Here is a 15,675-nt window from a genome sequence, read left to right on the forward strand (position 1 = left end):
TTCCGCCCGTTCATCGTCTGAACCCCAAAAATCGACATAGATGACGTTAGTACCCATGTATCAAGTCAATCAACGGAAATTGACGCTTTTACCGCTTTCACGATGTTGTCTCTTTTTACGGCCAGTAACAATCAGCAGTGGTCGTAGTGGATTAAACTGCACATTACCCATTCACAACTCATAATGTCTGCGAATTCCAAATTTCATTGATATCGTTGCCAAAGCTGTACCAATCTTTGTTGTCAACAAGAAGATTCACGCTTTCAAATTCATTGTGCAACCTTGGGAGAGTATTAGGCTAATTGTCGAGGTTGAATGGTCTTGGATGAATCGTAAAGTACTTTCATTTACTTCTGTACCGTTACATAGCGACAAAAAACTTTCAGTTCTGGAAAGACACGCTGATTTCAAGGAGGTTACTGGAGTTGGCCTTGTATTATCATCATCTCCAATCCTTCTCTGATAACGAGATGAAGCGCGCTCTGCAGCGTATCGCCAAGAAGAGAAACGGGAAGCCTTGCGGAATCAGTCACGGCAAGTGCCATGTCGATCCAATGCTGACAATGCTGATGGTCAGTCCAGACGTTTTCACTGAACCCCATCGCCTTCATTCTCTCCAGCTGCATAGTCGAGTCATCAGCGCGTTGTCTTCGATATTGAGCATCTCAGAACTTGAGACTCGGATTTTGTGAACTCCCATCTTCATCACTGCCAGGATTCAATTCCTTTTCGCGGGGTAGGTCATTATAGGCATTTCCGTCGACTTGGGGAACCCGGCTGAGTCTGGGTTGGTCGGGCATTCGTCAAGTTTGATGGCCAACGGCTGCAAGTGTTCCTCTGGAACACCGAACAGTTGAAAGGAATCTTGGAGTTCCATGGTATTGAAATTATCATTATGGAGGTTGAGACGCGAAACGGTGAAACGTGAGTTGTTCGAGAGGGCCGAGTAGCCGGTGTACTCAGAATCACTGCTCTTTGCTCTCGTTATTCGCGTTATGGGGATCCGGATTATTGTCTATGTAATTGAACTCTTCGAAACCTATAATCCGACGATCTGAGAGTGTTCGGGCTGCGAAGGACCCACTGAATACGACTCGGAGGTACCTTCGCAGTCCTCAGCTCCGTAGCACTAGCCGAGAAACGGGTTTTTCATGATTCCAACCCATATTCATAAGGTGATACCCTCAACTATCACAGTCGTGTCATCCATCCATTTTTCCTGCATCTCTAAAGTCAACATCCACGACATTCTTTCTTCATCACGTCTAGAGTCCCCAAGACCTTCGTATACAAGTCGCAATGCAAGGTTAGATTTTGCATCCCCAATATTATTCTGCCCAGAGTTACTTGACGGAACTAAACTTTCCTCTGCTACCATTCGTATCCACGACTCGGCCATTTTGGAAATGTTCAGTGGTTGAGCGTTAGTTCGGTTGTGCCCACCACTGAAGAGATCCATGAGACCGTCTGAGCAGAGAATCAGACATGCTACATAACAGGGAATAGGCAAGGTCAATGAGAGGCATTCCTGAACGATATAAGTCATTTACGTACCATGCGATGCTCCTTCGTCCTTCAAATTCAAATGTACGATGTCCGGTGAATTGGAGAGGTAAGGAGGGGTGAGATTCCGTTCGGTGATCTTCTTTATCATCTCTTCTGATCCAGGACGGAGACCTTGGAAGGCATTGCGGAAAATGCGAGAAGTGTATACGGATGGGAGCTTGAAGAGGTGATCGCCGATTGCTGGGGACAAACGTTAGTATATTTATATTGGTCCATTAGAGAGTGAAAAGTCACCTCGAGTTACCGCAATAACTCCCAACACCCTATCATCAGTCACTACGAGCTCTTCTCCGGGGTGCTCTTTCTTGATTCTCTCGATTTCGATCGTGTCCTTGGCGTTGTGGTTTGAGCTGAGGACTCTAACTGACCATTCTCCTGCACCCCGTTTCATACCGAGAACTAGAAACCAAGGTTAGATAACGTTACTGGGAAGAGGTATCTATGCACCTGCTTGAGAATCGCCAATTGTGGCGACCCATACATCTCCTTTCGGGCCAACGAGAGCAACAATAGCCGTCGTTCCTCGCATGCATCTCGCGACTTTGGTGAAATTGGCACCGCCGGTATCCTTGTCATTGACTACCTTCTGGATTTCCTCATCGGTAAGGTTGTTGATATACTTCTCTTGGGGGAATAAGGAGAATAGTCCTTCTGTTATTGAATTGTCCAAGTCAATGATAGCCGACGCGAGTGAAATCTTGATGTTTTCGGTCGAGATTGACTCCGTCCTGACAATGTCGCTTAGACGATCTCGGATCATGGAAGGAAGTGTTTGGGAGGCAAAGTCGACAGTTTCATTGCCATTCGCGTGTCCTGAAAACGTTCGATACTTGATGAGATTAAGTGTTCAATCCCTCTCATTCCGCAACTCACCATCAAATATCGCTCGCAATTTCCATGGTTCCCCTTCTATTTCCCAATCCTCGATTACAGAGACGTCTTGGTTGCCAATACCATTCGAAGGTGCTTGATTGGGTTGGAACGATGCGGTGTGAAGAGTACCCCTACAATGTGCGAGAGCAATACGAGAAATCTCGGCTAACAATTGTGGTTCGGATAGGAGGGTATACTTGAATGAGCTCGTGCCGACGGTGATGGTATGGGACATCAAGCGAAAGCCTCGAATACCCGAGTAATCTTCCTTGACGTACAATATTTATACCGATTTCGAATCAAGTCAGGGGTTCAAGTTCAATTGGGAAAGGGTTTGTGGTGTTGTGAATAGAATTACTGGGTCATGGGCGCTGGGCCAGCGTCATACTATCACAAGGTCGAGTGCCCATTTAGTCGCCAAAACTTGAAGTTCAGATTGGCTGAAAATAGTGAATACAAAGTCTTCGGTACATTGTTTTTCATGCCTGTTGACAACTAAGAGGTTGTTGCGCAGGGTAAGAAGGGCGGCAGCACATACCTGTATAGGCTTCACTTCATCCAGCGCTTTTTTCGTCGCCTTCACAATAATCTCCCACTCGACACTATGAAGCTTCTGCGCAAAGGTTTCCAAGGGTTCGTCTTTCTCGATCGGCACCTCTCTAACAATCAACGGCTCTCCTCGATCGACCTCTTTAACCACTCTATGCACCATTGCTCCCGAGTGTGTTACTTTCCCCTTCTGTGCTGCCTCGTAGGCTCGCTCGATGGCATTTGCACCGTCGAACGCGCCTGGTAAAGCAGGGTGGAGGTTGATTACAGGAATAGGTGGCTCAGCTCCGTTCGTCAAATCGAGAAATCCGTCTCCAAAGACATGCATCCACCCAGCTAACACGACAAGCTCTGGTTTCTCCTTCAACACGATCTTGGCCACCTCTGCATCATAGTCATCTCGAGTTTTTCCAGGATTTGTTTTTAGGTAAGGTTGTAAAGCGAGATATGCTGTTGGTATCGGAGGGTTCGCTTGTTGAGCTCTTGTAAGTCCGTATGCGGCTTTCCGGTTAGAAAGAACTAGTGTGATTCGGGTTTGTGGGAGAGATTCCGTGTTTTGTGCGTCTATCAAAGCCTGGAGATTGGTTCCTAGTCATTGGTAAACTAAAGGAGTAAGAGAAAGACAAGGAGAGGAATTTTTACCTGACCCGGATATCAGGACTACAATATTTCGAAGCGAACTCATGATGGAAGAGGGAGGGAAAGGGGATGCATGGCGATGATATTTATGGTGAAGAATCAAACGCGGTCACGACCCTGGCTTGACGACTGCGAAACAACGAAATCTACCAGAAGCTTGTTTCTCGTTTCTTGGGACTCTCTACACGGCTATTGTACACGTGGAGGATACCGACGCTCTTGCGTGTCTTGAAGGCGGCATGTTAATGGTACGTTGTCCTTCATCTGCAACCGAAAACATGAATGAACTTGATGCTTCTCACAGAGTGAATCAGAATGCGAGAACCAATGCTTATCCGAATTGACGACGAATGTAGGTCTGTGCTGCTGAACCTGCTTCTTAGCCCCTTGCCATCATGCTCGAAGAACGAGGCTCCCGCTGCCGACGTTGAAATCTGCAGGACACTCTGGATCTCCTCCGCTCTTGACCCGGCGACACTCGTTTCTGAACTCTTTCTATCGGCCATCAAGACAGAGTCCTATTCAATAACCTTGTTGAGCAAACAACCGTCATGCACGGTTTTGAAACGGAAATATCATCTGTGGACGATGACGACGAGGAGTCTGTAGCGCCGGTGATAAGCGTAGACGAATATCCTCTGACTTTCGGAGAGGACTAGCAACTGAACCAGTTTTGGTGAGTTCACATTTTCCGTACTCCGACTGACCCTGCTCTCCGGACCACTCTACCTGGGAATTTAAACTCACCCCCCGAATTTTGTCACAACCCAGAATGTCACACGTCCCGCCGATTTCGTACCAAGTCTTGCCCTAGCCATTTATTCATGTATTTTTATAACAGCCTTGGTCCCGTCCCCGGCCCAGAACAAAATAAAAATGGCAAGTACTTTGTCCACATGTTCGAATTCCACCACCACGTGAATCGTCGCGTCGAAACGCCGGAACGTGTCCCATCTCGATCTCGCTTTCCTCACAGCATCCAAATCAGCACCATGACAGAATTCAAGCTCATGGCTCAGATCAACTCATTAACAAATGTTCCAAAGCCTCACAATATGAAATCCGAGAAGATCAGTGCACTGAAAAGAACCATACCGGATAAACTTCGGCTCAGCGACAAAGCGAAAAATATCCTATTACAAGAAATGGCGACCAAGTTTGAACATCATGAGTTCCAATATACTCTGAAGGATCAAGGTATAGAAATCAATTGAATTTTTTTGAATAGTTTTATGATGAGATGAAAATAGAGCAAGCTCTAGAGCTATATGCGGAATTAAATCTGTATATTCCACCAAATAATGAACGTGATGTTACTTCAAAGTTGGCCTGTGAAGATCTTAGAACCCGTAACCTTGCTGGGGGTATGAATATCCTTATCTCTACAAAAGATGGATCTGATTGAGACCCCACATAGATAAATATGAGCGACATGAACGACTCTTTCAGTGTCTTGCAGGAGTAGATCATACCCAAGGCCGCCATGCTTCAAAGACTGGAAAACGAAATATACCTTGGGAAAATGTCGGATGTCCCTGCTGGATTAAGGTAATAACTACGCATGACAAGAACAACAGTATGTATTCTTGTGCTAATTCTGAATTAACTCCCCGAACTCGCCAAATATACAGAATCATCATTCATCGCCATCAACCGAATTTTTGGAATCCTCTCTCATTCCCCTGACTGCCAACTTCTTGCCGAGGTCGAAAGAAACCCGCCAATTCCACTTCATCCCACTATCCGCCTGTTTGCACTTGACCTTATACTCCGTGGCGCTTCAAGTCTCTATTTCCTACGGTCAGAAATAGAGAAGTACCGCAAAGAAAACTTTGGCGATGACCTCGGGTCCCGTACACACCGATATTTCCTCGAGTCGTACGATACAACCTCCATCTACCGCACTGTCAACCGCTCCTTTGGTATACGACAACGCTGTGCACCTGAAGAGATTCTGGAATCGTGGTTTCGTCTTGTAGACCCTTGTCCCCCATCTCCTTTGATTGCAGAATCGTGCCTTCATTATCAACCGAAGCTAGCACATGACAAGAACTCGCGTCTGGAGCTCGTTCTCGTAACACCCGAAATGAAACAAGCAGCCTGGGAATACGCACATAACAAGCATATCTTGATGGACCTTACCTTTGGTTTCTGCTCATCTGAGCTTCTTCTCACGATTTTGATGGCTCTAGGCCCTGGCCGACGGGGTGTTCCAGTTGGTGTACTATTGTTTTCAGCACGAAAAGATGCCAAGGCTGCCCATGCAGATTACGACACAAGCATTCTAAAGAAACTTCTGGGAGCATGGAAAGAAGGACTTGGGAGGAACAATGCTGATGAGGAGATCAATATCTCAGTTGCTACAACGGATCAAGACCCATGGGAAAGAAATGCCCTCTCACATCACTGGCCAGCAATCTTTCTTCTCCTCTGTATTTTCCATGTGTGGCAGTCTTGGAAGAATGCACTTAACCGGTTTCTTCGTTGTGTTCCTATTGGCCAAGATCGTCAAGATGTTCGTCGCCGCCTTGCCAAGCTTCTTCATCAACTAATCTGAGTTATCAAAACTTACGATGAGGCGAAGCAAGCTTTTGAAGTTGAGCGCCAGCACTTTGTAGCTCTCGGAAAGCGCCGCTCTTCACTTGCAAAGAAACAAGCTAAAGGCGGGCTGCTATTTCTCAACTATCTCCTACAGTATCACCTCAAAAGTGAAGATTATTGGCTCTCATGGTCTCCCGCTGGCGTTTCCGAAGCCTCGGACCGACTCAACATCCCACCCGAACAAATTCCACGAACAAACAATCCTCTTGAAGGATTTAATGGGCGCATCAAGGGCCAATACATTGCTCCATACACACGCAGTGGACGGTTACCCCGGGTCGATGTATGGGTGTATGTTTTTATCACCTCCGTTATCCCACATCTTTTCCAGTCCTTTGAGCAGAGGGATGCTCAGGATGAATACCGCAAAAACATTCGCTCGGGAGCCATATCCGCACCTACTGCACCCATAATTTCATCTTCCTCAGTCTCTACTAACCGATCCAAGATCCAAGCACACGAATTCACACTTGAGGAGCTGGAAATAGAAGGCGAGGCAACAGACGAGAAGCTGAATAACATTGGACTAGAGAAGGAACCCGACGTCAACTATGATAGCTCACACGAAGTCGATGAGCGAGAGTTACAGAAGTTGGAGGAGGAAACTTCAATTTTATGCGGTATGTCATTTAAAAACTATCTTCCTGAATCTTCCTAAATTCTAAATACACAGGGCTGAATAAAATAGGTTCAAACATTAGATCAATCGTTTTCTCCGAGATTGCCAACCACGTACAGTCAATCGTTTTGTGTCCGGAGACACCGCCGCCTCCACCCTCACCTTCACATGTGTCGGAAACTCAGTTTCTCGACTCTCCTTTCTCCTTTCAAGATCTACCATCTTCTCCCCTGCCCTCTCACATATCTGAAACCCACTTCTTCAATTCGAACACGTCATTTTTCAGCGATTTTTTGTCAACACCCGTGTCCCCTTTCCAATTTTCGGATAACCGATCACTCACCAACTCGGTTCCTGCGACAACATCATTTACATCAAGTCTCCATGTCAATCCTTCATGCTCACCTGAGGTCGTCAGCCCATTACCGATTAGAGCCGAAGCTGGTCGTAGCAGCCGACGGGCAACAGCTCTAATGGAGATGTACCAGGCACAAGATTCGTTCATACAGGCAGGCAAGAGGTTTCTCGAACTCAGTGACGATTCTAGCACCGTCCTCGAAGCTATCGATAACATAGCACTAGCATTTAGAACAGGCGAGGACACTACAACCGAAACAAGTCCTGTGCCGATATCCATTGATTTCTCATCTTATCGTGAGCCTTCAGTTTCTCCATCAGTGGAACTGAATTCTACGAGATCAGACTCCTCATCTGGGCTTTCGTTTGATGACCGTGCATCCCAAATACTTGCCCCACTTGGAAAGCAAAAGAAATCACGTCGTAAGGTATCATATAAAATAACATGATTTTAGCTGTTACTGTAACCGTCGTTGTAACTTAATCAACCCATATTCAGCCTTCATAAAAAGAAAAAACATTGACTGACAAGCCTAGACAAAAATTGAATCATAGGGAATTTGTGAGTACATTGTAGATATGGGAACAAATAGCCTCACCAATTCTCAGAGCTTACAAGTGACAGCTGGCCGTCGAGGACGAGTCGAAGAGCAAGTCGTGTCGGACACCGCGAGGTGAGCTGGTTATCTTATCGTCACGTCTGTCACGACACGTGGTCAATTCGGGGGGTGGGTTTCAACACCCTCTACCTGAACCGGAGATCTACTATTGGGCAAGTATTGTGCATGTTGCGCAAATCTTGTGTCAGCCAGACCACAGAATACCGTTTCTTTGCTGCCCAACAGCGTTTGCGGCGTTCCAACAGGAATATTCGTGGGGTAAAGCGTACCTGCTAGCACTCGATTCACATTTTCTGACCTTGATCCGAAGATATATGAACAGTTTGGACGAGCCTGACGTATTTTACAAAGCACTCAGAGGAGCAGTTGCGGTGGTTGATCCTCCGTTCCTCGATACGGTCAGGTTTTTGCTTGTTTTCACTCTGACGACTCCCCGTCCTTGGTCATTTAGATAACAAACGAGAAATCGGGCATCGCGCTGCGGCAGATTCTCAATCCGCACAGAGGGATTACCATCCAGAGGTTTCCGTCAAGAAGAATTTAGAGATCCTCCTCCTGGTCCTCTTCGACTTTAGAGGTCGATCATGATAAACTTGCCAGCTTGCTGGGGGCCTTGGGACGATGCAGAAGCCTTCAGAGCCATAAGACCAACGGATACCTTATTATAACTTATGACTATTATATATGATCTAAGTTATAGATGCTATTTGCTACCGGCAACAGAAAGTCTGATTTCAAAGGGCAAGAGACAAATGAGAAGAAAAACCGGATATCCCAACTCATACGATAACAAAACTCGTTCAAAGTAAGATATACTGCATCTTCATACAAGGCGGTTTAACGTGCCGTTCTTCCACCACTTTCTCTACCATTTCTCTCGTCAAGATTATGACATAGCCATTATCACCCTCATTTCCTATATCCCCAGCAGCAGCAGCACTACCGCCAAGAACGGAGACAGACCTTGTGCTTCCATTGCTATTTCCATTCTTGATGGGTGGGCTCAGGCCTGACCGTGAACTTTGCGATCCTCCCACCTTTCGAGGGGGTGGAGCATGTCCCCATTTCCTCAACATCCCCATCTCGTTCAAAGCAAAAGCAGCATCTTCAATCCGTAAATTAGTGGCACGGGAGATATCTGCAAGGCTGCATTGTATTTGTAGGTGTGTGGACGCGCTTCCGTCTGGGTTTGAGGTGGTCACGTAATTGCGGAGGGAGTTGATGGATTCTAGATATTGGGGAGATCAGGTTGAAATGAGAGGTAAGGAAGAGGAAGGAAGATTGGGCAGAAGTTTACCGTCGATGTCAATCAGATCCGCCCCATCGTCATCATCTATTTCACCCTCCCAACCTTTGATGTTTCTCCTTCGCCTTTGGGTTGAGGGTGATAAAACACCGTCTTCTGACCCTTCGCGGCTTCGTCCACCTAAGTCCGGGGGAATACCGTTGGAGAAAATACGAGTGGTGCCAGCAGGGAGAACTGAAAGTAGTTTTCTAATCGAAAACGAAACACTAAGATCTAACGAAGGAAACCAGGTACGAGGAAATGGACAAAGGACCGTACCGGAAGAAGCGAACCAAGGTCGCTATCCAATACGCCACATAACTTCTCAAACCCAAGTCAGAAAGTGGTCGTTCTGGTGTACCAATTCTACCCGCACGACGAGAGAGTTCATAGCCTGATGGTAAAGTTAGATTTGCTGGAAAGGTCGAATGCAGATGACGCACTAAATTCGATCATTAGCATCCCGTAGCCTTGCCTCTGGTAAGGGGGTAGTGTTGTGATACATGCGAGGTTATAATCATCAAAAGACTGCTTCTCCTACGTTGGGGGTTTGAGTCGGCGCATGACGCTGTTACGCAAGTTGCTTGCTACTCACCTTGCAAAAGTAACCCATCATATGGTCTTTTTGTCGTGCAGCGTCTGTGAGGATATAGAACATGACTAGTAAAGTGAATGTTAAGTCAGGATATAACAGGCCTTCTACGCAGAAACTTACAGTTGTCGAGGTCAAAGTAAAGCGTCTTTATGTCAATGAACAGTTTTCCGAACAACGAAAGGTTCTGACAGTAAAGCTGTATTGGAGTTGAGTATATACATTTCGCGAATCATTGTGCTTGGCTGTGGCATACCTTCGCCTTCGCTCCGTCTACTTCCCAGATTATGTGTGCTCCGCGTTGGTAGACCTTTCGGCCTGGGGGGCGGGTAAACGTACAGACTTTCTGTTGGAATCGCGGGTCAACATCTTCGAACGTTTGGAGAGGACCTTTTGTACCTTGTGTGACTCCCAGGATAAGCCATCCGTCATGTACTTGAAACACATGTCGCATACCCATAGAACGGATCTATGTTGACCATGGCTTTTGTGTAAACCACCTGCGAAAAGGTCTTCGGCGCGTGCTCTCGATACGCCAGGTATACGAGCAACACTCGAACTGGACGTGGAAACCGGCTCTGGATCTTCGTTCTCAGTTAGAGGGTACGGTGAGAAATACCTGGAAGATAATGGTAGTCTTCCTTTCGAAGTGACTTTTTTTTTGACTACTCACCATGTCCTAATCAACCATTCCCCGAAATGGACCTTATCAAAATTTCTGACCGCACCGATTTGCGCCTTATGGTGTTGAATGTCATAATCCTCCTCAGTCATGATGACCTGAGTCTGACCATCGACACCATGTCCACCGTCTGATTCTGTTCCTTCATCGCCACTGTTCGCTGAATGGCCGCGCGACCCGGAGCTTTTCGACTTTGCAGTCCTTCGTTTTCGTTTTTGCGGCACGGTTTTTCCAACGTTCGAAGGACCAGGTTGGGGGGCAATTGAATGGAGTTCTGACCTTGGAATCCATTCGTCGAATCTTTTTTGCAGATTTATGTAGCTAACGTAGACTTTGTCTGTCTCTTCCTTGAGAATATTGACAGGTTCTGGAGAGTGATGTTGTAAACATGGGCTTCCCCGAAGAACGGAGAAGTGCCCACCTTGGACCCCGTTCCTAGTTGCTGAGTATTGTGGGTTTTTCGAAGCGATAGTCACCGTGTGCGTTGAAGGCATGAGAGCTCTCGAGCAAAGAGTAGAGCTTGCAAGGGAACCTCGCGACGTCGACGCGTGCGAGTCCACTGACGGCAGCGGCGCGCGGTTCTCACTGCTGTCAGTCTCGCGCTTTTGCACTCACTCTTACGCACAATCGCAATCCAAAGCCGTTCTTCTCTACCATGTGACTATCAATTTAGCGTATCTTGGAACTCGATGCTACACGCCCAAGGATTCATCGAAATCGTTCTCGTCACTTCTTTTTCAAACGAAACAGTTTCAATATACCAGAAACAGCACGTTGCCAGGTCAAGGAAGACGAGTCATGGACAGCCGTTGGCGTGCGTCAAGTTACTGATCACACTGATAATCAACCATCCTTTTTCCCGTCTCTATTACAGTCGTTCTCAAAAACCTTGCGCCGCGTCTTTTGCGCGTGCGAAAAATTAAAAAATTCAAAGAAATTCACAGAAATTCAAAAAACTCTGTAAATTCAGTGTAGCTCTATTCCACTCTATATGCATTCCTTTTTCAGTCGCAAACGCCCGGAAATGTCATGGTCTACCGTCACATCAACACAGATATGAAGAAACATGCATCGTACTACCTCCTAGAAGAAGGCTCTCGATGTCGTGTTGGATGCTCTGGGTGTTTCAGATGACAGTGTACAGCAGTGGAGATGGAGTAAAGAGAAACATAGGGCTGTCAGAGCACTCACACTACCTCAAGGACATCCAAGATTTCTCGAAACCGCTGTATCCGTCGAGTTGAATCAGCTGGTGTGCAAGACACCCTCAGTTTTCGCTTCACGAAATCTGGACTACCTGGCAATCATGCACGGCGGCCAGTCAATATCGATACCAACAATCCAACGAAAGCTTGTTGAGCTTGGACTCCATCAGAAGTACTTAGGAAAAATTGCCTTGCAGCATTATGAAGCTCTTCACACTGACAGTGCGTGGTTGGATCACATCATTCAAAACTACATGGCTGAACAGATTATATTTGTTGACAGTGAATCTTCGAAGTATGGTCGTCCAATTGCAGGGCAGTATGAGCACAACATAGGGAAATTCCAGAAGATTTCAACAGAGACGAGACGAGAGCGAAGGTCCTCAATCACTCCCTATTCTAAGGCTTCGTAGACTTCCCTTCCAGCTGCTTAATATCATACCCGTAGCCTGTTTATGCTGTTGTCAAGCTGGTTGCAAGCTGGGCTAAGAAATTTCAATGTCAAACAGGTTTTTCCTCTTCAGTCTTCACTCATGCCATTTCCCTCTTTTTCAATAAACACATCTTCTCAATCACTCTGGAACCCCTTGTTGCCATCGACCTAAATCCTATTTTCCAGAATCCCAACCCAGAATTGATGTTTCCGAGGGGCTGTGGTTACCACGTTGTACCTCAGCGGAAGAGTGCCCCGTAAAAATAGCTTTTCCTTGCCGCCATCCTCTATAAAATCCTCAGGATGATATAGGAATGTCAGTCTATACTGATCATATGAATCTCAGTACCTTTTCACCAAGCTGAAGTGTCGTTGGGCCCGCACACCGTCGTCGCTGACATGGTCGGATTCAGTAGCGTTGTTCATTTCTTTGACTTATTTCCGGACTTGTTTCTGGACGTATGTTGTAGCACTTGATATTCTGATGCAGTTCCAGCAGTAAAAGATGTGAATTGAGACGTAGAGCGAATTAAAATAATTTACAGGCATTTTTTGAATTTTTTTGAATTTTTTAATTTTTCGCACGCGCGAAAGACGCGGCGCAAGGTTTTTGAGAACGACTGTACCTCGAACTTGTTGATCTTTTCCGGCCATACAAGGTTGTGATCGCTTTGAAAGGCACAGATATGCTCTTCGAGACCTATTATCGTAATCTCTCACAGAACAGTGTGCTTTCTTCTCAACGAGGCATCGGTTTGCGAAACGTATACCGCTTCTAGATATTATCATGGGCACACTGTGGGTATGCATGTCGGCTATTGATTGCCATCGTACTTCACGCTGTCAGCCACTTGGCTGTTGGCGGCCGCTCGGCGGGGAAGCGAAGGATCTGAGGAGCAAGTAGCAAACCGGTGGAACGTTTGTGGAGGGCTGGCTGCGGGTGACAGAGGATCCTGAGATGATTTGCCTCAGGACACTTCCCTTTTGTATTACCGACGTTCGATACACGACGAACGTATAACTCGTTCCTTGTACACACGAATGGAAGCCATCACATGCGCTTCGTTTCTTGATTATCGAGGGACCGTTCGCACCAACGCACTTGTCAGTCACCGGCCTAAATTGCCGGGTCATGGCGTTCAGCGCCTCTCCTGCGGCTTCGATGAAGTTTCAGATGACGTCCAGTGCACAAACGATGCTGCACGGAAACTCCATCTGTGATCGTGATTGATATGGATGCTGCCTCTCATGGACTTTATCAGGTGCTACTATGGTAATGGAGACGATATAAAGCCAAAGGTGAAATCTCACCAACGTCCTTTTTCACCCCCGTTGACTGATAATGCATCTCTCTCTTTTACTAGCTCTTGCTTCTGGGGTAACCGCTACTGCTCCTACTGTCAGTCTAGGTGGAACGACCTTGGTAGGAAGGGATGTCTCTTTGCTGAAACAAGATTTCTTTGGCGGTGTGTATCAACCGTTTTCATCTGACGTATCATCAGCTAATATAAGAATTTCAGGTATACCGTACGCGGAGCCTCCGTTAGGACAACTTCGTCTGAAGCCACCCGTGTTGAAGACTCGACTCAGCGGCGCGACCTTCAATGCCAGTAACTTCAGCCGGTTTTGTTTGCAGCCGGTAAGTTACCTGAACTGGCCTATATGTATATCAAGCTTTCAACTGTCAACTTCGGTTTGAAAGGGGTCCTCTCCCACGGAAATGTCAGAGGATTGCTTAACGATCAATGTATTCCGCCCTTCAGGCATTTCAGAAAACGCGAAACTTCCCGTATTTTTCTGGTAGTAGCACCTTTATTGGTTTCTCAGCGTATTTCGCTTATATCTCCCCCAAGGACGTACGGTGGTGGATTCCAAGACGGCGCAGCAAATATTTACAACGCTAGTGCAATTGTTGCGCAAAGTGTCGCTCGGGTAGGTTGTCCCTCAGAAATGCTGTTTCAGGTGCATACTCAATATGTGGACAGCAAACTCCTCTCATATTCGTAAGCTTCAACTACCGGCTCGGTCCCTTAGGTTTTCCCCAGGGTGCAGAAGCAAGTCGCGAGTACGCTCTCAATCTCGCGCTAAAAGATCAACTCACTGCACTAGAATGGGTACAAGCGAACATTGAATATTTCGGAGGAGATAGGTCTAAGGTAAGTGGCTCCACCTTACAAGGTGGTGAAAAATGATATACAGCTTTTTGCTAGGTGACGGTATTCGGAGAAAGTGCAGGGGCAATCATGACAGCAGTTCAACTCTTGAATCCTGACTTCTCAAACGTGGCAAGAGCAGCTGTAAGTCGCCACACGATATGGCGGTGCTCCGCTTTTTTATTGATGTTTCTCAACACTTCAACAGATCTTTGAATCAGGTTCTGCCGCAACACCTGTTGAACATACTGCGGAAGCTCGTGAGGTCGACTGGGCAAACTTTGTAGGTGGGGTACCGGAATGTGCTTCCCTCGCAAATACGAGTCACACTTTCGATTGCTTGAGGACTGCGAATACGTCGTCCATCTTGAACGGTGTGATCACAGCGATCTCCAAAGCCCCCGAGCTGTTTGGGTTTGATCCCACTCTCGACGGACCTGGTGGATTCATACCCGATCGGCCCTCACGACTTTTCAAGGCGGGACGATTTGCACGAATTCCGTTTATCACCGGGACCAATCTAGACGAGGGTACGAGGTTCGCTGTTGTGACAAGATGTTCTTATTCGGGAATCTTGTTCTCTAGGTACTGCTTTCACACCCAGAGACCCAGATATGATTTACAACGACGATACTCTGCGAGAATTCTTCCTTGCGAATCTTACCCCATCCGATGTCAGCGCGCAAACCCTCGACAGTGCAATCGACCGGATGCTCGAGCTCTACCCTGATGTTCCGGCATTGGGGTCGCCTTTTAACACCGGCAATGAGACATTTGGTCTGCCTCAAGGTTATAAGCGATTCGCTGCTATCAGTCAGTACTCGTTCTTTTGATTCCCGTCTTCCTTGGACTACAACCGCACGCTCGCTCTACAGACGGAGACGTGAGCTTCCAGTCGCAACGGCGTCTGTGGCAGCAAACTGCCGCACAGGCTGGAGTAAAAACTTATGGGTATTTATTCACCCAACCACAACCTGCAGGTAACCCGTCGCTCGGAGGTGAGGCAACACAGTCCACCCACTCTACCTTACTGAACTCTCATTTTTACTAGTTTCACATGGTTCTGAAGTCCTCTTCGTCTTCGGGGGCGTAACAAACCCTGCTGACGTACCATTGAGTCGCACTATGATTGATTATTGGGTTTCATTCGTGACTAGCCTGGACCCGAATGATGGAAAAGGCCTACCACGTCAGTTGTAATTCGTTCATACGTCTTTCAATCGTGTTCATTTTTCCCTTATTCAGGACCTTCATGGGCACAGTACACCCCTCAGAATGAGGTTCTTTTGCAGTTGAATGGTCAAAATACGACGCTCATTCCTGACAACTTCCGGGAAGAACAGATTGGCTTTATCAACGAGAATCCTATAACTTTCCTACATAAAAAACGTTTTCTGTGATGCGAACAAGACTCTGTACTTCATGACAATAGCATGTCTCTCATAAATTGAGATTATTATTATTAATCTGTTGAGTGAGAAGATAAATGATGAGTATTTGC

The 15,675-nt window shown here is 46.7% G+C and overlaps 4 protein-coding genes across 5 annotated transcripts; 1 reads left to right on the forward strand and 3 right to left on the reverse strand.

Moving 5' to 3' along the window:
- Positions 1-1,168: 1,168 nt before the first annotated feature.
- E1B28_009704 (uncharacterized protein) lies at positions 1,169-2,674 on the reverse strand (the record flags this gene model as incomplete). The annotated part of the gene is made up of 5 exons (XM_043154616.1): positions 1,169-1,488; positions 1,555-1,746; positions 1,801-1,965; positions 2,014-2,379; positions 2,440-2,674. The coding sequence occupies 5 exons, from the start codon at positions 2,672-2,674 to the stop codon at positions 1,169-1,171; spliced, it is 1,278 nt and encodes a 425-aa protein (XP_043007071.1).
- A 244-nt stretch (positions 2,675-2,918) lies between these two features.
- On the reverse strand, positions 2,919-3,673 carry E1B28_009705 (uncharacterized protein; the record flags this gene model as incomplete). Its single annotated transcript, XM_043154617.1, has 3 exons — positions 2,919-2,924; positions 2,978-3,576; positions 3,631-3,673. 3 exons carry the CDS (start codon positions 3,671-3,673, stop codon positions 2,919-2,921), a joined length of 648 nt encoding a protein of 215 aa, XP_043007072.1.
- A 4,951-nt stretch (positions 3,674-8,624) lies between these two features.
- On the reverse strand, positions 8,625-10,985 carry E1B28_009706 (uncharacterized protein; the record flags this gene model as incomplete). 2 transcript variants are annotated; one of them, XM_043154619.1, is made up of 11 exons in its annotated part: positions 10,805-10,985; positions 10,493-10,750; positions 10,375-10,439; positions 10,101-10,320; positions 9,958-10,047; positions 9,825-9,900; positions 9,705-9,769; positions 9,553-9,646; positions 9,389-9,503; positions 9,122-9,318; positions 8,625-9,052 (listed from the first exon to the last, which is right to left on the reverse strand). In XM_043154619.1, exons 2-11 carry the CDS (start codon positions 10,529-10,531, stop codon positions 8,625-8,627), a joined length of 1,389 nt encoding a protein of 462 aa, XP_043007074.1. In that variant the 5' UTR covers positions 10,532-10,750; positions 10,805-10,985. The 2 variants fall into 2 exon arrangements, with proteins under 2 accessions (XP_043007074.1, XP_043007073.1); XM_043154618.1 differs by having other exon boundaries at positions 10,375-10,750; positions 10,805-10,954.
- A 2,378-nt stretch (positions 10,986-13,363) lies between these two features.
- E1B28_009707 (uncharacterized protein) lies at positions 13,364-15,574 on the forward strand (the record flags this gene model as incomplete). The annotated part of the gene is made up of 11 exons (XM_043154620.1): positions 13,364-13,487; positions 13,542-13,660; positions 13,724-13,821; positions 13,875-13,953; positions 14,007-14,177; positions 14,232-14,318; positions 14,383-14,704; positions 14,760-14,987; positions 15,050-15,172; positions 15,226-15,363; positions 15,420-15,574. 11 exons carry the CDS (start codon positions 13,364-13,366, stop codon positions 15,572-15,574), a joined length of 1,644 nt encoding a protein of 547 aa, XP_043007075.1.
- Between the last annotated feature and the right edge of the window lie 101 nt (positions 15,575-15,675).

The sequence above is a fragment of the Marasmius oreades genome, chromosome 6, assembly GCF_018924745.1.
Source record: "Marasmius oreades isolate 03SP1 chromosome 6, whole genome shotgun sequence".
NCBI lineage: Eukaryota > Fungi > Basidiomycota > Agaricomycetes > Agaricales > Marasmiaceae > Marasmius > Marasmius oreades.